Below are 27,467 nucleotides of genomic sequence, written 5' to 3' on the forward strand. Positions count from 1 at the left end.
AGGTTGCGCACAGACGGGACAGGGAGGATGAGAGTGTTATCTACTGAAATAGAGAACGGGGGAGAGGAGAGGCAGGTTTAGGGGGAAAGAGGAGAAGCTCAGTTTTGGTCATGTTTAGTTTCAGTTGGTGGCGAGACATCCAGGCAGCGATGTCAGACAGGCAGGCCGATACTTTGGTCTGGATTTCAGCTGAGATATCCGGTGTGGAGAGGTAGATCTGGGCATCATCAGCGTAAAGGTGGTATTGAAAGCCATGGGATGAGATCAGAGCACCAAGGGGAGAGGTATAGATGGAGAAGAGGAGAGGTCCTAGGACAGATTCTTGGGGAACACCGACTGTTAGCGGGATAGATGTGGAGAAGGAACCACCAGAGTATAAGCTAAGAGTACGTTGGGAGAGATAGGAAGAGAACCAGGAAAGAACAGGGCCCCGGAATCCAAGAGAGGATAATGTATCAAGGAGTAAGGTATCAAAAGCAGCAGATAGGTCGAGGAGGATGAGAATAGAGTAGAGACCTTTAGATTTGGCCGGTAACAGGTCATTGGAGACTTTGGCAAGTGCCATTTCAGTCGAGTGAAGAGAGCGAAAGCCAGATTGGAGCGGTTCATGAATAGCTCGAGATGAAAGGAAGTCGAGGCAGCGGCAGTGAACAGCACGTTCAAGTATCTTGGAGAGGAAAGGGAGGAGGGAGATGGGCCGATAGCTAGAGGGGCAGGTAGGGTCCAGTGAAGGTTTTTTAAGGAGCGGTGTGACTACAGCATGTTTGAAGGCATCAGGAACAATCGCAGTGGAAAGCGAAAGATGGAGGATATGACGGATAAAAGGGATAACAGTGGGGGAGATAGTGTTAAGTAGGTGAGTGGGAATGGGATCAGAGGGGCAGGTGGTACATTTGGACGAGGAAAGACGATGTGCAGTTTCCTCATCAGTGAAGGTGGAAAAGGAGGGAGGGGTTGGAGGGTTGGGGGAATGGACTAGGGGAGGGGAGGGTGGAGGTGGTTTGATTGAGAATTCAAGGTTAATCTTTTGAACCTTGTCATGAAAGTACTCGGCTAGAGTCTGAGGAGAAAGCGAAGGGAGAGTAGGGGGCGAAGGCACTTTAAGGAGGGAGTTCAGCGTGGCAAAGAGAAGGCGAGGGTTAGAGCCAAGAGAGTTGGTCAGCTGGATGTAGTAGTCCTGTTTGGCAAGTGAAAGGGCAGATCGGAAGGAGGTCAGCATGAATTTGAAATGAACGAAGTCGGCAAGGGTACGGGATTTCAGCCAGAGGCGTTCGGCAGCGCGGGTACAGGAACGTAAATAGCGGATGTCAGCGGTCAGCCATGGCTGGGGTTTGGCACGCCTGATAGGACGAGACACGGGAGGTGCAAGGGTGTTCAGAGCAGAAGAGAGAATAGCATTGTAGGAAGAGACAGCCTCATTGACAGACTCAGATGACATAGCGTCAGAAAAGAGATTTGAGACATTGGAGGACAGAGTAGAAGGGTTAATAGCTTGAAAATTTCTAAATGTATTGGTCAGAATTGGACGAGACTGGGGAGGAGGGTGTTTAAGAGTGAAAGTTATAAGATGGTGATCAGAGAGGGGAAGAGGTGAGGCACAGAAACTAGAGGGCGAGCAATTGGATGAGAGAACAAGATCAAGACAGTGGCCATTCTGGTGAGTGGAGGTAGTGGAGCACAGTTGAAGATTGTAGGATGATATTAAAGCGAGAAATTGAGAGGCATAAGAGTCAGAGGGGTCATCGACATGAATGTTGAAGTCACCAAGAATGAGGGAGGGAGATGAAGGCTCATTGAAGAATGAAAGCCAGGCATCAAAATCAGTGAGAAAGGAGGAAAGAGACTTATCAGGGGGTCGATAGATGACAGCTACTCGGAGAGGCAGAGGAGCGAATAGGCGGATGGAGTGGACTTCAAAGGAGGAAAAACAGTGAGATTGAGGCGGGAGAAGAGGTTGAAATTTGCAGGAGGGTGAAAGTAGGAATCCGACGCCACCACCACAGCCAGCTGAGCGAGGAGTGTGAGAGAAGAGATGACCTCCGTGGCATAGGGTTGCGACTGAGGCAGAGTCATCAGGGGGGAGCCAGGTTTCAGTTAGGGCAAGCAGATGGCAGGAGCGGGAGATGAAGAGGTCGTGGGTAAATGAGAGCTTGTTGCAGACAGAGTGGGTGTTCCAGAGGGCACATGAGAAGGGAAGGGAAGAGGGCGAGAGGAGGGGAATGGAGATAAGATTTGAGAGATTCCGGAATGGTCTGCAAGGAGAGGGTGAGGACAAGTGAGGGGGACCTGGATTGGGATTGACATCACCAGCGGATAGGAGGAGGAGGAGTAAGAGAGTGCGGAGGAGGGTAGGGGAGGCTGGGCGACGAAGGCGGGATGTGGTTAAAAAGAAAGGGGAAGGGTCAATGGCCGGAAGGAAATGTTGGAGGTTGAGAGCTAGGAAGAAGGACGGGGATAGGAGAGATGGTGAGGTGGAGAGGGATGGGGGAGGGTAAAGTGTTACAGCAGCGTGGAGTGTTTTCGGGCTAAGAAGCAGGTTGGGAAGGGACAGCATTAGGAAGAAAGTGTGCACTGGAGTCATGGTCATAGAGAGCAGTGGAAGAGATGAGGTTGATGAACTAGAATGTTGGAGCACAGGAACAGGTGTTATGAAGAGGTGAAATTGTGGGATAGAAATGGAGTGAAGAGTAGAAGCTGGGATATAATGGAAAAATGAATGGATTGATTTAGAATGTAATAGGGTGGATTTAGAAGTGATAATTAGTGCTTGTTAGGGTGGCTATATTGTAAGTGTCAATCAAGAGTTGGGTGGGTAGAGGGGCAGGGTGGGGGGGGGGGGGCTTAAACTCAAACAGGAGAAGAGTGGATCTATCTCCAAGAGTCTGGATTCTCACTGATTTATTTGCTCTAAGGGTGTCTGAAATTGTGCATACCACCTGCATATACATATAAGTAACGCCTTTTTAAAAATTGCTACTTATACATCTATGCTGATTTTACATATGTAAATGACTTTTTCTTTTTCTTTCTTATTTTATTTTATTTTTTTTACATGCGTAACCCTTCTAAAAAGCACCTCCATGGTGTAACATTTATCCACATAAAATCACTGTAGTTTCCTTATTATCTCCCGACCATTCCCTACAAAGAGGCATATGTCCTCCTACCAGCAGATGTGGAAACTGAGAACAACGAAGTAATGTCGCCTATGGTTACCATATTTGCTGTGAGAAAAAAGAGCCATATGCCCTTCTACCAGCAGATGTGGAAACTGAGAACAACCGAGTGATGTCGCCTATGGTTACCATATTTGCTGTGAGAAAAAAGAGCCATATGCCCTTCTACCAGCAGATGTGGAAACTGAGAACAACCGAGTGATGTCGCCTATGGTTACCATATTTGCTGTGAGAAAAAAGAGCCGGTAGTGGGAGGCGGGGCGGGAGGTTGGGAGGCGGGTATAGTGCGGGGCAGACTTATACGGTCTGTGCCAGAGCCAGTGGTGGGCGGCGGGACTGGAGGTTGGGAGGCAGGGATAGCGCTGGGCAGACTTATACGGTCTGTGCCAGAGCCGGTGGTGGGAGGCAGGGATAGTGCTGGGCAGACTTATACGGTCTGTGCCCTGAAGAGCACAGGTACAAATCAAAGTAGAGTATACACAAAAGTAGCACACATGAGTTGTCTTGTTGGGCAGACTGGATGGACCGTGCAGGTCTTTTTCTGCCGTCATCTACTATGTTACTATGTAAAATATCACCCCGCCCCCAGTCACACCTCCACCCCCTGTCATCTTGACCCCTCCCCAAGAAAGCCAGATTCCCTCTCTCTCCCCCCCTCCCCCATGTATATCCCCTCCTCAATCTTCTTTCCAGCCTCCCTCCACCCACATGACTCCATTCACCCCCTCCCCTCCTGTACCTTATTGTAGTGCCCTGGTGGTCTAGTGGCCTGTTCGGGGCAGGAAAGAGCCCCCTCTTTTGCCCAGTGTGGCTGCAGACCTGTCTTGCTCTCGGCGCTGCTTCAGAATGGCTGCTGAGAGTTCAAGCAGTGACCTTGCAAGACTTCTGTGGAGGAAGCTTTGCTGGAGTCGAGGTGGGAGTTGACTTCTTGATTCCGCTCTCGAGGACATGGATCCTTGGCACCGACAGGTTTGGTCTCAACAGTCCCATAGGGAGATACAGTCTGACACCGAGGAGGAGTGTTCATGGGATTCAGAGGAGGATTCCAGATACTTTTCCTCGGACGAGTCTTATGGGATTCCCTCTGAACCCTCCCCTCCACCTGAAAGGAGACTGTTTCCGCCGGAGAGTCTTTCATTTTCATCTTTTTTTAAGGAAATGGCTGATGTCATTCCATTTCCTTTGGAAGTGGAGGGTGAGCCCAGGGCCAAGATGCTCGAGGTCCTGGACTATACATCTCTTCTCCTAAGTAGGCTGTGACTGCACCTCTCCACGAGGTACTCCAGAAAGTCCTCGTCAGGAACTGGGAGTCCCCTCTGTCGGTCCCTGTTATGCCCAAGAAGATTGACACCCAGTATCAGATCCACGGTACATCTGGTTTTGATGGGCTTCATTTGCCTCACAATTCCATGGCGGTGGAAACCACTCTCAAAAGAGCCAGGAGTACTAGGGACTATTCCTCGGTGCCCCCAGGCAGAGAAGCTAGAACCCTGGATTCTTTTGAGAAGAAGATGTACCAGGCTTGTGCTCATCTCCCGTATACAATCCTACCAGCTCTTCACGCGTGCCTACTTGCGAATCTTGGTGCGACAGCTGTCGGACTTGGTGGGCACGCTCCGGAGCATGCTGAGCCTTTTCACCAGTTGGTCAAGCAGCAGAAGGCATGCCAAAAGTTCTTGGCCAGGGGCATTTACAATACTTTTGATGTGGCATCCAGGATCTCTGCTGAACGTATAGCAATGCGCAGACTTTCATAGCTGTGTGTTTCTGACTTGGACCACTCTGTTCAGCAGCGGTTGGCGGATGCCCCTTGCGGGGGGATAACCTTTTTGGAGAGAAGGTTGAAGAGGTCACTGACCAAATCAAGAAGCATACAGATACAATCTCTTGTCTCTCCCACCGGGCACCTTCTCCATCTACCTCCTCAGCTAGGAGGATTTTTGGCAAGCTAAAGAGTGGTCCCTTCCACTATTCTAGGCATAGGTACAATCCTTCAGCTCGCCAGCCTACTCAAGCTCATTCCCAGTGCGCTCATTCACGTCAACAGTGTTTGCCTAAGGCCCCTGCTACTCCTCAGTCAAAGCAAGGGATGAGATTTGGTTTGCTCCAGCAGAGCATACCCACAATAAAAGTGTTCATCCCAGATGACTTGCCAGTCAGGGGGAGGCCAAAACTTTTTCACCAAAGGTGGCCTCATATAACCCCCAACCGGTGGGTTCTTCAAATTGTCCGTCTCGGATACGCCCTCAGTTGGCATCTCAAACCTCCAAATTGCCCACCGAGAGCTCATTCATTCAGCTGTCAGCACAGGCAGATACTTGCAGTGGAACTCTCCGCCCATCTAAAGGCCCAAGTGGTCGAACCCGTTCCACCAGGGGAAGAAGGGCAGGGATTCTATTCCAGGTACTTCCTTGTGCAGATGAAGACAAGGGGGGATGCGTCCCATCCTAGACCTAAGGGCCATGAACAAATTTCTAGTCCAAGAAAAGTTCGGGATGGTTTCCCTGGGCACCCTTCTCCCAATGAGTCAGAAAAATGATTATCTGTGCTCTCTGGACTTAAAGGATGCATATATTCACATCCCGATACTTCCAGCCCACCAGACGTATCTTCAATTTTGGCTGGGAAAACATCACTTTCAGTATCTTGTGCTGCCTTTTGGCTTCGCTTCAGCTCCCAGGGTCGCCAAGTGTCTAGTGGTAGTTGTAGCATCGCTATGCAAACTGGGAGTCCATGTGTTCTTGTATCTCAATGATTGGCTGGTGAAGAGCACCTCAGAGGATGGTGCTCGGGAGTCCATGTGGGTGACTGTTCAGGTGCTCGAGCTACTAGAGTTCGTTTTAAACTTCCGCAAGTCCCATCTCCTCCCTGTCCAGCGATTGAAGTTCTTAGGAGCCCTGCTTGACATGCAGAGGGTTCAAGCCTACCTCCCGGAGATGAAAGTGAACAATCTTGTCTCGCTGGCGTCCAAGTTTCTGCCTCTCAGCAGGTCACAGCTCGGCAGATTTTGAGATTGTTGGGCCACATAGCTTCCACATTGTATGGTTACACCCATCTTCACTTGAGATCAGCTCAATGGACCCTGGCTTCTCAGTGGTATCAAGCCACGGGGAGTCTAGAAGACGTCATCCAAGTGTACCCAGAGCTTGTACTCTTCCTTCAGTGGTGGACAATTCGATCCAATTTGACTCTGGGACTTCCATTCCAAATTCCTCAGCCACAAAAGGTGCTTACGATGGATGCATCTCTTCTGGGATGGGGAGCTCATGTAGATGGGCTTCACACTCAAGGGGTTTGGTACACCCAGGAAATGAATCTTCAGATCAACCTCCTGGAGCTTCTGGCGATCTGGAACGCTCAGGAGGCTTTCAGAGATCGGCTATCTCACCAAATTGTTCTCATCCAGACAGACAATCAGGTTGCAATTTATTATACCAACAAGCAGGGGGGCACCGGATCACACACTCTGTGTCAGGAGGCCACCTGGATGTGGCATTGGGCTCACCAACACGGCATGTTCCTTTGAGCCACTTATCTGTCGGGCACAAACAATACGCTGGCCGACAGGCTGAGCAGGATAATGCAACCGCACGAGTGGTCTCTAAATTTGGTTAAAAGATAGAAAACGGAGAGTAGGGTTAAATGGTCAGTATTCTCAATGGAGAAGGGTAGATAGTGGGGTTCCCCAGGGGTCAGTGCTGGGACTGCTGCTTTTTAACATATTTATAAATGATCTAGAGATGGGAGTAAATAGTGAGGTAATTAAATTTGCTGATGACACAAAGTTATTCAAAGTTGTTAAATCGTGGGAGGATTATGAAAAATTACAAGAGGAGCTTACGAGACTGGGCAACTGGGCGCCTAAATGGCAGATGACATTTAATGTGAGCAAATGCAAAGTGATGCATGTGGGAAAGAGGAACCTGAATTATAGCTACGTAATGCAAGGTTCCACTTTAAGAGTCACCGACCAAGAAAAGGATCTAGACGTTATAATGCCTTTGTATTGTTCCATGGTGCGACCACACCTTGAATATTGTGTTCAATTCTGGTTGCCACATCTCAAAAAAGATATAATGGAATTAGAAAAGGTACAGAGGGTTGGAGGAAGTGACGTCACCACCTGAAATGGCTGCCTGAGCCACGAGCTCCGATCAGCCCCAAACAATCAGGAAACCCACTGCATTAAGAACCAGCAAACGCGACTGGGAAACGCAAGAAAACAGCGTTTAAAACTAGGGGTAAGCGATATATGATGACCTCGAAAGCCCCAGCGGTCGACTTACAAACTTTCGCGTATACGGGCCCAGCCGCGAGCTCAACTACGCCAGCCCCCGAACATCGCCAGCCCGAATCCCGAGGGGGGAGTCCCCCGCCGCTCTCCCCGTCGTTATTCGCTACGGGGGAGGGACGGATCCAGGAGGACACAAATATGCAAGAAATTCGGGGATGGTTACAAGAGATAAAAACGGAGATAATTACAGCAGTGCGGGCAGACATCGCCGCGATGGGGGCGGAGCTACGCGGAGAAATAGGCGCGCTGGGCCTACGAGTAACTGAAATAGAAGACCGCCTGGAGGAGCAAACAGATTTAATCCAGACACTCGATTCCCAGCAACGTGAGGCCCGACAAGACACCCAACAAGTCTGGGATAAAATAGAAGACCTTGAGAATCGGAGCCGCCGATGCAATGTGCGATTTCGGGGTCTTCCAGACACACCACACTATACAGATTGTGAACAGACGGTTCAAAAAATCGCGAGTGCGCTGCTTCAGAACATTCAAATCACAAAAGACCCTACTACAATCCAACTGGTGCGGGCCCACAGAGCCCTAGGAACTCTAGCATCAAACCGCCCAAAAGATATTATTGCATGCTTTAGTGATTTTAAATTAAAAGAACAGATCATGCAGGCAGCACGTTCCACGCCAGGATTTGAATGGGATTCATATCATATTGAATGTTACCAAGACCTGGCTGCGGCTACTTTGAAAAGAAGGGCAGAACTCCGGCCCTTCACGAAATTTTTGACAGACAAGGGGATTAAATATCGCTGGGGCCACCCTTTTGTGTTGCGATTCTACAAGGAGGGGAAGCAATGCCAAATAAGAGATATTGCAGAGGCAGCGCACATCTTTCCGGAAGCAGGCCCCAGCGGAGACGTTAATACCCCCAGGAAACGTGTACCATCAATTGGAGACAGACCAAGATGGCAGCGGGTCACAGCGGGAAAAGGCCGACTACAGCGACAACACTCTGATACTCAGCTAAGAAGACCTGAGGACAAAGCAAAGAAGTGACTGGAGGAACAGGCACAACAATGGTTGATATCAGCCATAAGTCACAAGAAAGTGACTGTAAGATTGAATCTTGTACTGTGATGATCATTTACTATGCAAAAAGCGCCTTTCAGTTGCGCACCTAGCATTATTTTGATATAAGCAGTGGGATACAAATTGTTAATCGATAATATGTGGGGGGGTGGGTCACTTCCCTCTATGACACCCTTGTGTTTTGACTACGGGGATGTCTTAAAGGGGGAAGGGAGGGCAAGGGAGTTTCTAGTTGGGGGGAGATTAGATCAGATTCGACATTGCCTGAAGGTTAGGGAGCAGGACTTTCAAGAGGGGATAGACCAGAGGATTGGGAATGGAAGAGGGACAGAAGAGACTGTCACACAGTTGAGATGAGTATTATCAAGTGCATGACCCTTAATGTAAAGGGACTTAATTCCCCAGGAAAGAGACATCTCATGATTCAGGAGATAAAACGTCTCCATGCAGATATAACATTTATTCAAGAGACCCATTTACTGCAGGAGGCAGAGCGTCTGTGTAGTAATATGAGATCGCAGCAAATATTTTTTGCATCATGTCTCACAGAAAGAAAAAAGAATGGAGTCCTGATAGTATTATCCCATAAATATCCCTGGCAGGTGCAACGAGTAGTAAGGGACAAAGAGGGTAGATATTTATTGCTGATTGTAAAAGTGGAAGGGGAGGTGTTGACACTTTTAAATATATACGCTCCCAATGATCAACAAGGTGCCTTCTATTCGGACCTATCAGTGCTCCTCTCTAAACATGTTGAAGGGACCCTTTTAATGGGTGGTGATTATAATCTCACACTACAGCCAACACTAGATAACTCTACACAAGGGATACGCTATTCACAAGCAGATCGATCCCAATTGTATAAATTTATGAGACAATGGCAATTGGTAGACATTTGGCGACACAGAAACCCCCAAACTAAAAGTTATACATTTTATTCAGCTGTACACAACTCTCATTCCCGCATAGAGTTTTGGATGGGACACTTGACATTAATGACAAATGCTGTCGATATTCAGATATATCCGAGGACATGGTCAGACCATGCCCCAGTCGTACTTGAGCTGAAATTGAAGGTAATGAGCCCTGAGGCACCACAGTGGCGCTTTAGTGACAAACTATTAGCAGACCCAGTCATAGCTGCCAGGATAGAAGCGGATATTAGAGAGTACATTGACATCAATGATAATAATGAAGTATCGGCTGGGATCCTCTGGGAAGGATGTAAGGCCGTGCTCCGGGGAAAAGTTATATCCTTACAGATCCACCTAGAACAACTGGTAAGAGCGAGGACCCAACAAATACACGCGGAGTTGAGAGACCTCACTGATCAATCTACAGGGTGCCCGGGGGTGGGAGCTGTAAACCACCGCATGCATACACTACGGACAGAGCTTAGGGAAATTCAAATGGCAGAGATAGCAGAGCACCTCCAAAGGGTGAGACAAGCTCATTTCGAATTTGGGAATAAAGCTTCACGATTACTAGCATTTAAGTTAAAAAAGCAATATACCCATACACAAGTACCTTCCATCTTCAATAGGGAGGGGAAACTATGCATAACTCGAGAGGATATCAAGACAGCCTTCTCAGACTTTTACACAGCCCTATACAAAACGGAGGGGACTTTAGATGCGCAGGAAGCCCAGAATTACAGTGGTGGAAATAAGTATTTGATCCCTTGCTGATTTTGTAAGTTTGCCCACTGACAAAGACATGAGCAGCCCATAATTGAAGGGTAGGTTATTGGTAACAGTGAGAGATAGCACATCACAAATTAAATCCGGAAAATCACATTGTGGAAAGTATATGAATTTATTTGCATTCTGCAGAGGGAAATAAGTATTTGATCCCCCACCAACCAGTAAGAGATCTGGCCCCTACAGACCAGGTAGATGCTCCAAATCAACTCGTTACCTGCATGACAGACAGCTGTCGGCAATGGTCACCTGTATGAAAGACACCTGTCCACAGACTCAGTGAATCAGTCAGACTCTAACCTCTACAAAATGGCCAAGAGCAAGGAGCTGTCTAAGGATGTCAGGGACAAGATCATACACCTGCACAAGGCTGGAATGGGCTACAAAACCATCAGTAAGACGCTGGGCGAGAAGGAGACAACTGTTGGTGCCATAGTAAGAAAATGGAAGAAGTACAAAATGACTGTCAATCGACAAAGATCTGGGGCTCCACGCAAAATCTCACCTCGTGGGGTATCCTTGATCATGAGGAAGGTTAGAAATCAGCCTACAACTACAAGGGGGGAACTTGTCAATGATCTCAAGGCAGCTGGGACCACTGTCACCACGAAAACCATTGGTAACACATTACGACATAACGGATTGCAATCCTGCAGTGCCCGCAAGGTCCCCCTGCTCCGGAAGGCACATGTGACGGCCCGTCTGAAGTTTGCCAGTGAACACCTGGATGATGCCGAGAGTGATTGGGAGAAGGTGCTGTGGTCAGATGAGACAAAAATTGAGCTCTTTGGCATGAACTCAACTCGCCGTGTTTGGAGGAAGAGAAATGCTGCCTATGACCCAAAGAACACCGTCCCCACTGTCAAGCATGGAGGTGGAAATGTTATGTTTTGGGGGTGTTTCTCTGCTAAGGGCACAGGACTACTTCACCGCATCAATGGGAGAATGGATGGGGCCATGTACCGTACAATTCTGAGTGACAACCTCCTTCCCTCCGCCAGGGCCTTAAAAATGGGTCGTGGCTGGGTCTTCCAGCACGACAATGACCCAAAACATACAGCCAAGGCAACAAAGGAGTGGCTCAGGAAGAAGCACATTAGGGTCATGGAGTGGCCTAGCCAGTCACCAGACCTTAATCCCATTGAAAACTTATGGAGGGAGCTGAAGCTGCGAGTTGCCAAGCGACAGCCCAGAACTCTTAATGATTTAGAGATGATCTGCAAAGAGGAGTGGACCAAAATTCCTCCTGACATGTGTGCAAACCTCATCATCAACTACAGAAGACGTCTGACCGCTGTGCTTGCCAACAAGGGTTTTGCCACCAAGTATTAGGTCTTGTTTGCCAGAGGGATTAAATACTTATTTCCCTCTGCAGAATGCAAATAAATTCATATACTTTCCACAATGTGATTTTCCGGATTTAATTTGTGATGTGCTATCTCTCACTGTTACCAATAACCTACCCTTCAATTATGGGCTGCTCATGTCTTTGTCAGTGGGCAAACTTACAAAATCAGCAAGGGATCAAATACTTATTTCCACCACTGTACCTCGCAAAGGCGGCGCTTCCCACATTGACAGTGGTGGAGGCGGAGGCGCTCTCTGCACCGATCACATTAGATGAGGTGGCGTGGGCCATAAGCGATATGCCTAACGGTAAATCCCCGGGCCCAGATGGATTCACAAACAAATTTTATAAACGATTTAGCAAGCTCTTAATCCCTTTACTGGTCCGAGCATTCAATGAGCTTGATACCCAAGAGGAGTTATTTTATACTTGGCGGATAGCAAATGTAGTAGTTTTGCCTAAACCCGGAAAGGATCCACAGTATTGTGGTTCTTACCGTCCGATCTCCTTGTTGGGATCGGATTATAAGCTTTTTACTAAGATATTGGCTAAGAGACTGCAAAGGCTCATGCCGAAGCTGGTACAAGAAGACCAGGCGGGATTCATCATGGGAAGGCAAGCAATAGATAACATCCGCAGGGCGCTCCACTTGATTCATGAGGCAACCAACACCAGACAGCCAATGTTGCTCCTATCTTTAGACGCCGAAAAAGCATTTGATCGGGTCAATTGGGCCTTTATGTTTGCAGTACTAGAATGAATGGGATTTACAGGGCGTTTTATAATATGGCTCCAATTATTATATACCCAGCCATTAGCAATACTGAGAATCAATGGATCCAATTCTGACCCAATAACATTAGAACGTGGGACCCGTCAGGGATGTGCCTTGTCTCCACTGCTGTTTGCGCTAACAATGGAGCCCTTGGCCCAATGCATACGTCAACACCCGCACATACACGGTCTTCAGGTGGGGCATCTAACACACAAAGTCATGTTATTCGCCGATGATATCTTATTAACAGTGACTAACCCAGGCGAGTCTTTACCGTATATATTACAAGAATTGAATCAATATGGCAATATGTCCGGGTTCCGGGTGAACATTGATAAGTCTGAGGCCTTGGGATTGGGGCTGGTGACAGAGGAGGAAACCTCACTGCGACAGCAATTTCAGATCAAATGGGTCCAGCGGTCCCTCCGATATCTGGGCATTCAATTAACACCCAAAATGTCGGACCTCCATCAAGTTAACTATCCCCAGAAGCTTAAAGAATTTTTTCGAGATCTTGACAGATGGGAGGGGTTAGAGTTGTCTTGGTTGGGATGTGTGGCAGCCATAAAAATGATGATTTTGCCCAAGCTTTTATATCTGTTCCTTGCACTACCATTACCAGTACCGAAGGGATTTTTTCGACAACTTAACAGAAAGGTTTTCGCCTATATATGGCAGCATAAGCCGCCACGGGTGCGTGCAGCTGTTATGTACCAATCAAAAAAAAGAGGAGGAATGGGGGTCCCAAATTTTGCTTTATACCACCAAGCAGCACAACTACGAGTATTAGTGGAGTGGAGCACTGGTAGTACTAAGTCATGGGTCCAAATGGAACAACACTGGATGGGACTAGCAAACTTACGCTCTATATTGTGGCTACCAAAGAGCCAATTCCAGTCTTATATTAAGAAAGCCCCACTGGCAGTGCAATACCCCTTGCAAACATGGTGGGCGGTCAGGCAAAAGACTCTACCCAACAGACTACACTTTCAACAGATGACAATAAAAACTGCCCCGGGAAGCCCGTTGGGGATAGACAACCCTCTCTATGGCCACTGGGAAAGGAGGGGTCTTGTCACACTAAGTCAATTGTGGGAAGATGATCAAGTGATCCCATTTGAGGAACTACAGGAGGACTATGGTAATCCTCCCACCTGTTCCATTACCAACGATTTAGAGATTATATAAATAGGAAGGCAAAGACAGAACTGGTTCGGGAGGAGGTAGATATAGAAAAAGCAATGAGGGCGGGCAGTCATAGGGGATGTGTATCTCGCCTATATGGGGCCCTACTTGCTGATCAAGCCCCAATACAATACTATATACAACGATGGGAGCGGGACCTACAGATAACCCTAGATAAGACCCAATGGGAAAAAGCTTTAGAACAAATGTTACATGCCTCTGTCTCCAGTTCCCTCACTGAAAACAGCTATAAAATATTGTATCAATGGTATTATACCCCAAAGAGATTGGTAAAAATGTATGGGAAAGGGTCTGATCAATGTTGGAGAGGGTGTGCAATGGTGGGGGATATGGCCCATATTTGGTGGTTCTGTCATAAGATACAACTATATTGGGCGGAACTGATTGATACGTTTGCTCAAGTGACTGGGGTGCGATATCCAGCTAAACCTGAGATATGCTTACTACATGTTTGCCCACCTGGAGTTCGCCTTTCTGACCATTGACTTACTTCTATATGGTTTATAGCTGGGAAAATAGCTTTGGCGGCAGCGTGGAAAAGTATAATGACACCACCGGTGATCCGGGTGATACATAAGATGGACTATCTCTACCAAATGTCAAAACTGACAGCCTTGAAATCGGGACATATAACAAAATTTAACTTGCTATGGGAACGATACCGCACATGGAGAGGGCAAAATGGGATAGATCTTGATGCGCCCCACTTGATTGTTCCTAGACTTTGAAAGCGAACTAATCGACCTTAGCACGACTAACCTTCATTAATGAGTAAGAGTTTCTTACGTTAGGTAGAGGGGTAGGGAGGGAGGAGGGAATCTGTTTATTTTCCAGTTATTGGTTATGGAAGTTCTATATATATGCTATATGATTGTGATATGACAAGTGTTGTATATTGCTATTCAAAAATTTCAATAAACATAATTTAAAAAAAAAAGAAAAGGTACAGAGAAGAGCGACGAAAATGATAAAGAGGATGGGACAACTTCCCTATCAGGAAAGGCTGAAGCATCTAGGGTTCTTCAGCTTGGAGAACAGACGGCTGAGGGGAGATATGATAAAGGTCTATAAAATAATGAGTGGAGTGGAACGGGTGGAAGTGAATCATTTATTTACTGTTCCCAAAAATACTATGCAATAAAGCTACAAAGTAGTAAATTTAAAATGAATCGGAGAAATGTTTTCTTCACTCAACGTGCAATTAAACTCTGGAATATGTTGCCAGAGAATGTGGTAAAGGCAGTTAGCGGGGTTTAAAAAAGGTTTGGACGGCTTCCTAAAGGAAAAGTCCATAGACCATTATTAAAATGGACTTGGGAAAATCCACTGCTTATTTCTGGGATTAACAGCATAAAATGTATTGAACTTTTTGAGGATCTTGCCAGGTATTTGTGACCTGGATTGGCCACTGTTGGAAACAGGATGCTGGACTTGATGGACCTTTGGCCTGTCCCAGTGTGGCAATACTTATGTACTTATGATCTTTCAATCGTGGGGCACCCCCCTTGGTGGATCTTTTTGCCACTCAGATCAACCACAAGATCCCTTAGTTCTGTTCTAGGCTTCAGGCCCACGACAGGCTAGTCTCAGATGCCTTCCTCCTCAGGGGACAGGTCTTCTGTATGCATATCCTTCGATACCTCTAGTGGGAAAAGCTTTGTTGAAACTGAAGCAAGACCACAGAACCATGATTCTGATCATTCCTTACTAGCCACGGCAAATATGGTTCCCTCTTCTTCTGGAATTATCCTCTGAAAAACCGTGGAGATTAGATCGTTTTCCGACCCTCATCACACAGAACGAGGGGTCGCTTCTGCTTCCAACCCTCCAATTTCTGGCTCTCACAGCTTGGATGTTGAGAACCTAGAATTCGCTTCCTTGGGTCTTTTGGAGGGTGTCTCCCAAGTCTTGCTGGCTTCCAGGAAAGATTTTACTGAGAGTTGTTACTCTTTTAAATATAGGAGGTTTGCCGTCTGGTGTGAGAGCAAGACCCTAGATCCCTTTTCTTGCCCTACACAGACCCTTCTTGAATACCTTCTACATTTGTTAGAGTCTGGTCTGAAGACCAATTCCGTAAGGGTTCACCTTAGTGCAATTAGTGCTTATCATCAACGTCTAGAAGGTAAGCCCATCTCTGGACAGACTCTAGTTGTTTGATTCATGAGAGATTTGCTTCTGTCAAAGTCCCCTGTCAAACCTCCATCAGTGTCATGGGATCTCAACGTCGTTCTCACCCAGCTGATGAAAGCTGCTTTTGAGCCACTGAATTCCTGCCATCTGAAGTACTTGACCTGGAAGGTAATTTTCTTGGTGGCTGTTACTTCAGCTTATAGGGTCAGTGAGCTTCAGGCCGTAGTAGTGGATGCACCTTATACTGAGTTTCATCACAACAGAATAGTCCTCCACACGCACCCTAAGTTCCTGCCGAAGGTGGTGTCAGAGTTCCATCTGAACCAGTCGATTGTCTTGCCAACATTCTTTCCCCGACCTCATGCCCATCCTGGCAAAAGCAGCTTGCACATCTTGGATTGCAAGAGAGCATCGGCCTACTACATGGAGCGGACAAGGCCCAACAGACAGTCCGCCCAGTTTTTTGTTTCTTTTGATCCCAATGGGATGGGGGTCGCCATCGGGAAAGCAACATTTCAATTTGTCTGGCAGATTGCATTTCTTTCACTTGTGCCCAGCCTGGGCTGGCCGTGAAGGGTCATGTCGTGGCTCATAATGTCAGAGACATGGCTGTGTCGGTAGCCCACTTGCGGTGAACCTCCATTGAAGAAATTTGCAAGGCTGTGACGTGGTCTTCAGTCCACACATTCACATCTCACTTGAGCAGGATACCTGACATGACAGTCGGTTTGGGCAGTCAGTGTTGCAGAATTTGTTTGAGGTCTAGAATCCAACTGCACCCTTCTAGGCCCGTTTTATTCTGTTCCAGGCTGCAGTCTCATTCAGATTGTATATAGTTTCAGGTTAATCTGTGTTATGTCCTCGCTGTTGCAAGACCCAGTTTACCACTGTTTTCTGTTTTTGGTGATCCTGGATGCTAGGGATTCCCCACTTGTCAGAAGATAAAAGCCTGCTTGTCCTCAGAGAAAGCGAAGATACTTACTTGTAGCAGGTATTTTCCCTGGATAGCAGGCTTCATATTCTCACAGTCCCTCCAACCTTGCCTTGGAGTTGTCTCCTTGGTTATTTTTACTTTATTTTTTACTTAATATTCAACTGAGGGGACCGCGTTCACGCGATGAGCAGGAAGGCACTTACGCATGCATGGTGGAGCACGGCTCGCGCTCCACAAAGCTCTCTGTTTTACTATGGCAAATGCCGGTCCGGGCGACGTGGATCAGCATCTCCCACGTGTGAGAATATGCAGCCTGCTGTCCTCGGAGAATACCTGCTATAGGTAAGTATCTTCGCTTTCTGGGAGCGCCTCCTGATCTGCCCATACTCCTCATACAGTTGTTATAGAATAGCAACTAGGGAAGATGCACATGCAAATCCAAGTTGTTGCCAGTTAACTCTCAATTATGTTTCATTAAATAATTAATTTGCACTTGCATCTGCCCTAAGCACCCAAATTTGGGCAACCAATATAGAATTCGTGGGCTAGTAATTTGCATCTGTTGGTTATTTTGAAATCCCTGCTTGTTAGTAGATTTCAAAGACTGGTGTTGAAAACTACAAACTTTACTCCCTAAAGATAGCAAAGTCACTTCAAGGTTGTTTATATCTTTCTAATCTGTTTTCTTATGCATGTAGTAACCATGTTCACAGTGCATTACGGTAGCCAGGTGGCAGGAGATTGAAATGTGGAGCAGGGTCATCATGGATGAGATTTTTTACCTTTTGGGAACTGTTACAGGTCGCAACAAGAGAATGTGTCTAAGTGGACGTCCATACAGACATATGGGAGTGCTGGGGACTTCTAAACTTTATGACATTCGGAAGAATATTTTTGCCTTTACTCCTCAGGTGGGTGACTTTTTGTAAGAATCAGCTTTTTTCTTTTGCCTTTACTCCTCAGGTGGCTGCTTTTTGTAAGAATCAGCTTTTTAAGGTAGCTGTCCTGAGTCCACCACCTATGGTGTTTCTGGTTTTGTTCTCAGATATTTACATTGATATGAGCATGTTTTCTTAAATAGTCAGTGTAAGCACTTTTGTAATTTTCTGGCATTCTGTTCCCACATGAACCTCTTTTGATTCTTCAGGACCAGTTCACTAAAGTGTGCTCTTAATGTATGTACAAAAATAGCTATTTTAGCATATACTGACGATTGCAGTAATCACTGCCAGTATAGACCAAGTGAAATCCATACTAAATTGATGGTTTGCAGTCACATTCCTTGATCTTATGGTAAAAGGAGACAAAAAATTTAAGTTACTGATTGACAGTACAAGAGATTGCTTTCCCGAACAGCTGGAGCAAAGGAGTTATTGTGCAAATCAGCACTTAGTACTCTCTAATCTTCAACACTGCAGGATTGTTCTCCTGGCTAATATAACTCCCCCCCCCCCCCCCCCCTCCAGTTTTCTTGGCTAGAGAACACTCAGCTACCAGTGGCTTGATCACTGAATCTGAAATACTATTTCAAATTATGACCGCCATGCTGAGCACACAATTCCAGATGCAATGATTGATCTGGCAGAAGCAAATTAAGTGTCCACATGCTGGCTGGCAGAGATGATGATGCTGCATTGGTGGAGGAGGAGGGTGACAGGGGAAATCGGAGGGTTGGGAAGGTGAAGATGCATTGGAATAGGGGAGAGGAATGGTCCTCACCCATTGAACAGATTGCCTCACTTGCCATGAGGCTAATTAGTCCTGTTAATTTGGGACAGTTACTATAGGGAAATATAGTAACACTAGTAAAAAAGGCCCGTTTCTGTTAGAAATGAAACGGGCGCTAGCAAGGTTTTCCTTGGAGTGTATGTTTCAGAAAGAGCGTGTGTGAGAGATGGAGCGTGTGTCAGAGAGAGAATGTGAGAGAGAGAGAGACAGAGTGTATGTGTGTGTGTTTGCGTGTGTGTTTGTGTGTGTGTGTGTTTGTGTATGTGTGTTTCTGTGTGTGTTTGTGTGTGTTTGTGTGTGTGTTTGCGTTTGTGTGTGTGTTTATGTGTGTTTGTTTGCGTGTGTTTGTGTATGTGTTTTTGTTTGCGTGTGTTTGTGTGTTTGTTTGCGTGTGTTTGTGTATGTGTGTTTTTGTTTGCGTGTGTTTGTGTGTGTGTTTGCGTTTGTGTGTGTGTTTATGTGTGTTTGTTTGCGTGTGTTTGTGTATGTGTGTTTTTGTTTGCGTGTGTTTGTGTATGTGTGTTTCTGTGTGTGTGTGCGTGTGTTTATGTGTGTGTGTTTGCGTTTGTGTGTGTGTGTGTGTTTGTGTGTGTGTGTGGGGGGGGGGGGGGGGTTGCGGGTGGCTTTTGTGGTCGTGTGGTTGGGGAGTTTGCCAGCAGTCTGTAGCAATTCCTAGGCAGGGGGAAGAGTACGGAAACACTCCCCCTGCCTGGGTCGTTGTTTGTTGGAGGGGTTGCCAGTTGGTAGGGGTGCCTTTATGGATCCCTTTACTCTCTGTGTTCCGCCCTCGAGGGCGGGGCAGAGAGACATGGTGAGTTGGATGGCTTCACCACCATGAACTTACGAACTGTTTAGGGATTTTGCAGATGGCTTCAGCAGGTTGTCTTCAGAATGTTGAGGTAGCGTTTTATGTACAGACTAGTAAAAAAAGGCCCGTTTCTGACTGAAATGAAACGGGCGCTAGCAAGGTTTTCCTCGGAGTGTTTATGTTTGGGAGAGTGTATGTGAGAGTGACTGTTTGAGAGTCAGAGTGAAAGTGTGAGTGTGTGAGAGAGAGAGTGAGTCTGGGTGTGAGTGTGTTTGTGAGAGAGTGTGTGTGTGAGAATAAGAGTGTGTGTATGTGAGACACAGTGTGAGAGAGAGTGTGTGTGTGTGGGCGAGAGAGAGAGTGTGTGTGAGACACAGATTCTCTGTGAGAGTGAGTGTATGAGACCAAGCGAGTGTGTGAGTGACTGTGTGGCACATAGAGAGTGAATGTGATACAGTGTGAGACAGAGTGTGTGAGAGTGAGAGTCAGAAAGAAATTGTATATGAGAGAGAGAGTGTGAGCCGTGGCCTCCCAATCCATGGCCATCTGTCCCCTGCCCCCTCCATTCATCCTTTTCCAGCAATTCCCCTCTCTCCCTGAGCCCTGCCCTCCCAATCCATGGCTATCCATGTTTCTCTGTCACCTGCCCCCTCCATTCATCCCTATCCAGCATTTCCCCTCTCTGCCTGAGGCCTGCCCTGCAATCCATATCCATCCATGCCCATCTGTCCCCTCCATTCATCCCTATCCAGCAATTCCCCTCTCCCTGAGTCCTGCCCTTCCAATCCATGCCCATCCATGCTCCTCTGTCACCTGGCCCCTCCATTTTTCCCTATCCAGCATTTCCCCTCTCTGCCTGAGGCCTGCCCTGCAATCCATATCCATCCATGCCCATCTGTCCCCTCCATTCATCCCTATCCAGCAATTCCCCTCTCCCTGAGTCCTGCCCTTCCAATCCATGGCCATCCATGCTCCTCTGTCACCTGGGCCCTCCATTTTTCCCTATCCAGCAATTGCGCTCTCTCCCTGAGGCCTGCCCTGCAATCCATATCCATCCATGCCCATCTGTCCCCTCCATTCATCCCTATCCAGCAATTCCCCTCTCCCTGAGTCCTGTCCTTCCAATCCATGCCCATCCATGCTCCTCTGTCACCTGGCCCCTCCATTTTTCCCTATCCAGCATTTCCCCTCTCTGCCTGAGGCCTGCCCTGCAATCCATATCCATCCATGCCCATCTGTCCCCTCCATTCATCCCTATCCAGCAATTCCCCTCTCCCTGAGTCCTGCCCTTCCAATCCATGCCCATCCATGCTCCTCTGTCACCTGGCCCCTCCATTTTTCCCTATCCAGCATTTTCCCTCTCTGCCTGAGGCCTGCCCTGCAATCCTTATCCATCCATGCCCATCTGTCCCCTCCATTCATCCCTATCCAGCAATTCCCCTCTCCCTGAGTCCTGCCCTCCCAATCCATGGCCATCCATGCTCCTCTGTCCCCTGCCCCCTCCATTCATCCCTTTCCAGCAATTCCCCTCTCTCCCTGAGCCCTGCCCTCCCAATGCATGCACATCCATGCTCTTCTGTCCCCTGCCCCCTCCATTTATCCTTTTCCAGCAAGTCCCCTCTCTCCCTTCCATGACCCCCCCTCGCATCCATGCTCCTCTCTCTCCCATGTTCCAGCCTGGGCCGCCCTCTTCCCCCCCCCCCCCTTCGCATCCATGCTATCGTTTCTCCCCTGCCCTTACTACTACTACTACTGGCCACCCTCTTCTCTCCCCCCAACATCCGTTTTTGTTTTTTTTTCTTCATTTTAAATTTACCTCCGTGGCGGTTCCGGCAGCGAAGCGTCAGGGAAGGAGGCGGCGCTCCCGACGTCTAGCTTTCCCTTCGCTCTGTTCCGCCTTCTTTTGACGTCATCCTTGACGTCAGAAGAAGGCGGAACACAGCGAAAGGAAGGCTAGAGGTCGGGAGCGCCGCCTCCTTCCCTGACGCTTCGCTGCTGTTTTTTTTTTCCGCCCTCGACGTCATGACGTTTGACGCGAGGGCGGGCTTTGACGTGAGGGCGGGGCAGCGAGTCTTCGTCAGTGGCTTCACCACCACGAACTTACGAACCGTTCTGAGAGAGAGTCTGAGTGACTTCAGAACGTTGTCCTCAGAACGTTGAGGGAGCGTTTTATTATATTAGATGGGGCGTGGCTGAGGGCGGGTCTATGAGTGAGGGTGACTGGTCCTAGCCTATGAAGACTACAGGATTTTTGTGCTTCTCTGCCTTGGAGTGATTTTCTCTGCCTTGGAGAGAGCTTCAGAATGTTCAAGGTGAGATTTATTAATATAGATAGTAAATGACAGCACATAAAGACCTGAATGGTCCATCCAGTATGCCCAACAGACACACTCTTTATCAATTCATGATTAAACCAACAATGAATGTGATATAAAATACTTGATCATGGTCTTTCTTTTACATTTCTGGGACATAGATCGTACAAGTCGGCCTGGTACTGTCCTTATGTTCCAACTACTGGAGTTACCGTCGAAGGCCACTGTAGCCTATCTGAATCTGTATTGTCATTTGCGGCACACAGACCGTAAAAGTCGGCCCAGATTGTCCTTACGTTCCAGCTACTGAAGTTGCTGTTTAAGTCCTTTCCAGCCCTTCCTAAACCAGATTGCCATACATGGGACACACAAACCATACAAGTCTGCCTAACACAGGCCTTAGCACAAAGCCAGAGTTGCCATCTAAGTTCCACTTGACACATCCACATACATGCAGCAGTTTTAAGTTTTGTGGGGTTTTTTTTATACCATCCATTTCATAATTAGAGATCCTCTGTGTTTATCCCATGCCTTTTTGAATTCCGTCACCGTTTTTGTCTTTACCACCTCTGTCAGGAGAGCATTACAGGCGTCCACCACTCTCCGTGAAAAAGAATTTTCTGACATTACCCCTAAGTCTGCCACCCCGCATCCTCAATTCATGGCTTCTAGTTTTACCATTTCCCCTTCTCTGGAATAGATCTGTTTCTGTATTGGCTTGTATTATGCTGTGTTTTTTTTTTTTTTGTGATTGTGTTACTTTTTTATATAATTGTACAGTGAATTGAACCTAATTTGAGAAATTGTTGGTTAATAAGAGTTTTATATTGACACTGACATTATTACCTTTCAAGTATTTAAACATCGCCATCATATCTCCCCTGTCCCTTCTTTCCTCTAGGGTACATATATTCAGGTCTTCCAGTCTCTTCTCATACATCTTTTGGCGCAAGTCCCATACCATTTTTGTCACCTTCCTCTTGAGTGCTTCTAGTTTTTTAAATCCTTAGCAAGATATGGCCTCCAAAACTGAACACAGTACTCCAGGTGGGGCCTCACCAATGATTTGAACAGGGGCATCAACACTTCTTTTCTTCTGCTTGTTACACCTCTCTCTATGCAGCCTAGTATCCTTCTGGCTACGGTTACTGCCTTGTCATACTGTTTTTGTCACCTTCAGATCTTCTAACACTTTCACTTCAAGGTCCCTCTCCCTGTCTGTGCATATCAGCCTCTCACCTTCTAGGACATAAGGCTCCCTTGGATTTCTGCTCCCCAAATGCATCACTCTGAATTTCTTTGCATTAAATTTTAACTGCCAAACATTAGATCATTCTTCTAACTTTTGCATAATCTTTTTCATGTTTTCTACTCCCTCTGGAGTGTCCACTCTGTTACAAATGTTGGTATCATCTGCAAACAGATAAATCTTACCATTTAATACTTCAGCAATGCCGCTCACAAATATACTGAGCAGAATCAGCCCCAGCATCGATCCTTGAAGAACTCCACTAATCACCTTTCCTTCCTTTGAGTGAATTCCATTGATCCACAACCCTCTGGTATCTATCTGTCTATCAACCAATTTCTAATCCAGTTCACCACTTTGGGTCCTAACTTCAGCCTGTCAAGTTTATTCAAGAGCTTCCTATGAGGAACTATGGCAAAGGCTTTGCTGAAATCCATCTAGTGCATGTCTTTGATCCAGTCAAAGAATTCAATCAAATTTGTTTGGTACAATTTACTTTCGGTAAAACCATGTTACCTTGGATCTTGTATCCCATTGGATGCCAGAAAATTCACTATACTTTCCTTCAGCAATGCTTTCATTACTTTTTCAATAGGCATAGTGGGGCTTACTGACCTGTAGTTTCCTGCTGTCACCATTTTTATGAAGGGGAGACCACATCTGCTCTTCTCCAGTCCCACTTGAATCTCTCCTGTCTCCATGGATTTGTGAAACAAATATTTAAGAGGAATTGCCAGAACCTCTCTCAGCTCCATCAGGATCCTGGGATGGATTCCGTCCGGTCCCATGGCTTTGTCTACCTTCAGTTTTTCAAGTTCATAAACACTTTTTTCCATGAACGGTGTAATATTTGTATCTTTGCCAGCTAATTGTAGTCCTTCTCCAGGATTTTTTCCGTGAACAGAAGTATTTGTTTAACATGTGCTTTTTCCTCATCACTCTCCACATAGTGTTCAACGGCATCTTTCAGTTTCTAAATTCCATTTTTAGACTTCCTTTCACTAATATACCTGAAAAAAATTCTTGTTTCCCCTCCTTACATTTCTAGCCATTTGTTCTTCTGCTTACGCTTTCGCCAGGCATATAGCTTTCTTGGTTTTTTTCAGTTTCATTCGGTGTTCTTTTCTGTGCTCCTCTTTTTCTGTATTTTATGAATACCAACTTTTTTGCCTTTATTTTCTTAGCCATTTGTTTGGAGAGCCATATCGGTTTCCTTGGTTTCCTTCTTCTCTTGCTTTTATTTACTCTCCTCATATAAAGGTCAGTAGCCATTTTTATAGCTCCTTTCAGCCTTGACTACTGTCTTTCCACTTCTTGTATGTCCTCCCATCCCATCAGCTCCTTCTTCAGGTACTCCCCCATTTTACTAAAGTCAACATGTTTGAAATCCAGGACTTTGAGTTTTGAGTGGCTGCCCTCCGCTTTTAGCTGTTATATCAAACCAAACTGTTTGATGATCACTACTGCCCAGGTGGACACCCATTCGGATGCACTTTCCCCATATGCGAGTACCAGATCCAGCATTGTTCCTTCCTTTGTGGGTTCCATCACCATTTGTCTGAGCAGAGCACTTTGAATGGCATCCACGATCTCTCTATTTCTTTCCATTTCTGCAAATGGAACTTTCAATCTGCATCCAGCAGGTTGAAATCTTCCAAAAACAGTACTTCCACTTTCCTTCCCAACTTTCGGATATCTACAACCAGATCTTTATCATTCTGCTCTGATTGTGTCGAAGGTCTGTAGACAACACCCATGTGGATAGAGGTTCTATCTTCTCTTTTCAAGACAATCCATATTGCTTCTTTCTTTCCCCAGGCCCCCTGTATTTCAGTTGCTTTGATATTGTTTCTCACATATAGAGCTGCTACTCCACCTTTTCGATCATCTCTATCCCTCCTAAATAGATTATAGCCCGGTATATTTGCATCCCATTCGTGGGAAGGGGAGTCATTGAACCATGTCTCCGTGACAGCAACAATATCTAAATCTGCCTCTAACATCAGTGCTTGCAGATCATGAACTTTGTTGCTTAGATTGCAGGTGGTTGTGGCCACTGCTTTCCAGCTACATTTCAGTGGCAGTCTCATCTTCTATAATTTTTTGCCATCTGGGTCTCCACGCATCCAGGACAAGGCACCCGTCTCAACCCCTGCAGTTTAGCAGTCTATCTCTGAACCGGCACCTCAGCCTTTCCCGATGGCCTCTCTCGATGAGCACATCCTGGCCATGCACCCTGAGCTCTTGACGAGGTTTTTACAACAGTGTGCATCGGCATCTGGGGTGCTTGCACCAGCCGTGACTCTTGCTGCTGTCCTGCAAGGCCCTCAGTCTGCAGTGAGGTCTCCAACGCTGGTGTCGCTTTTGGCACTGGTGTCGACAGCCGCCCATGTGGGCACCCCTTGAACGTCGGTGGAGGAAGCTTTGCTGGAGTCGAGAGTGGTGCCGACCCCTCAACGCCTCTCTTGAGGACGTGGTTCTTCTGTATCAAGGCAGGCTCGGTCTTGACCCTACCATGAGTTCTTCTTGGACACCGATGAGGAGTGCTCATGGGAATCTGATGAGGATCCACGGTACTTCTTGGAGGAGAAGTCCTATGGTATCCCATCTGACCCCTTCCCTCTAGAGGAAAGGAGGAAATCTCCACCTGAGTGCCTTTCCTACCCAGGTTTTGTTAGGGAAATGGCGGCTGCTATTCCCATTCGTTTGGAGATGGAGGATGAGCCCAGGGCTGAGATGTTCGAGGTCCTGGACTATGAATCTCCTCCTACGTAGGCTGTGACAGTCCCTCTTCACTGGATCCTGAAAGATGTTCAGGTGAAGAACTGGGGGTTTCCTCTGTCAGTCCCTGTCTTGTTCAAGAAGGTAGACACCATATATCGGATCCAGAGTTCCCCAGAGTTTGACAAACCTCAGTTACCTCATTATTCCTTGGTGGTGGAATCCGTGCTCAAAAGAGCCAGGAGTTCTAGGGATTATGCTTTGGCACCCCCTGGCAGAGAAGCTAAAACCCTGGATTCTTTTGAGGGGGAAGATGCATCAAGCTGCTATACTCATCTCCTGTATTCAATCTTACCAGCTCTACACAAGCCTATACTTGTGGAACTTGGTGCATAGTATGTCTGATTTGGCAGATTCTCTCCTATAGGAGCAGGCCAAATCTCTTTGCTAGTTGGTCAAGCAACAGAAGGCATGTAGAAAGTTCTTGACCAGGGGTGCCTATGACACCTTTGATGTGGCTTCCAGGATCTCTGCCCAGAGTATAGCGATTCACAGACTCTCATGTCTGCGTGTCTCTGACTTTGGCCCAGCAGTTCAGCAGAGGTTGGCAGATGCCATGTGCTGCGTGTCTCTGACTTGGACCCAGCAAGTTCAGCAGAGGTTGGCGGATGCCATGTGCCGGGGAGAGAACCTTTTTGGAAACAAGTGGGAGGAGGTCGCTGACCTCATTAAGAAACACATTGACACCAGTGATACTCTCTCCTGTTGGACTTCTTCTGCACTTTCCTCCTCATCTAGGAGGTTTTGGGGCAAGTTGAAGAGAGGTCCCTACTAGTCTCAGAGATATAGGTACACTCCTTCTCATGAGCCTCAGCAGGCTCAGTCCCAGTAAGCTCATTCTTATCAACAACATGCGCCCAAAGCCCAGCCAGCTCCCCAGTCAATGCCGGGGACGAGCTTTTGACTGGCTTCAGCAGTGCATAACTGCATTAAAGGTAACTGTCACAGATGACCTACTGGTTGGGGGGAGATTAATTTTTTTCCAAAAAAGGTGGTCCCTTATAACCTCCAATTGATGACTTCTCCAAATAGTCAGTTACGCCCTGCATTGGTGTCAAAGACCACCAAATTGCCCACTGAGAGTGTCACACTTTAGTTCTCAGCACAAGCAGGTGATTGCAGAGGAACTCTCTGCCATTCTGAAGGCCCATGCGGTTGAGCCCGTTCCACCAGGGAAGGAAGTGCAGGGATTCTATTCCAGCTACTTCCTTGTGTTCCATCCTAAAGCTAAGGGCCCTGAACACATTTCTGGTCAGAGAAAAGTTCAGGATGGTTTCCCTGGACACCCATCTCCCATGATTCAGGAAAACGATTGGCTATGCTCTCTGGTCTTCCAGGTCACAGGAAGTATCTTTGATTTCGGCTGGGGATACATCACTTCCAGTACTTCATGTTGCCTTTGGCCTCATGTTGGCTCCCAGAGTTTTTACCAAGTGTCTTACAGTAGTCGCAACATTGTTACGCAGAGTGAGAGTCCATGTGTTCCCCTATTTGGACAATTTGCTGGTGAAGAGCACGTCAAAGGATGATGCTCATGAGTCCTTGTGGAGAACTATTCAGGTGCTGTAGCTACTAGGGTTCATTTTAAACTACTCCAAGTTCCATCTTCATCCCATTCAGCAGTTGGAGTTCGTTGGTGCCTTGCTAGACACGCAGCAGGTGCAGGCTGTTCTCTCTGTGCAGAGGGCGGACACTCTTGTCACTCTTGCACTCAGCCAGCAGGACACAGCTTCGAAAGATGTTGAGATTGTTAGGCCACATGACCTCCACTGTCCATGTCATGCCCTTGGCACGTCTTCACATGAGAACTGCCCAGTAGACCTTAGCTTCCCAGTGGTGCCAAGCTAGATGTCATTTGAGTAACATCAGAGTTGGTTCAGTCTCTACTTTGGTGGACGATTTTGTCCAATTTGACTGTGGGACTTCCATTCCAAATTCCTCAGCTCCAGAAGGTGATAATGATGGAGGCATCTCACCTGGGG

The 27,467-nt window shown here is 47.0% G+C and overlaps 1 protein-coding gene across 1 annotated transcript in view; it reads left to right on the forward strand.

The window, feature by feature from the left end:
- PHKA1 (phosphorylase kinase regulatory subunit alpha 1) overlaps window positions 1-27,467 on the forward strand; it is a 434,625-nt gene that overhangs the window by 172,551 nt on the left and 234,607 nt on the right. The window contains 1 exon segment of the mRNA XM_030210224.1: window positions 17,406-17,515. Coding sequence (XP_030066084.1) covers window positions 17,406-17,515 — 110 coding nt within the window.

Source organism: Microcaecilia unicolor, chromosome 7 (genome assembly GCF_901765095.1).
Source record: "Microcaecilia unicolor chromosome 7, aMicUni1.1, whole genome shotgun sequence".
Taxonomy (NCBI): Eukaryota; Metazoa; Chordata; class Amphibia; order Gymnophiona; family Siphonopidae; genus Microcaecilia; species Microcaecilia unicolor.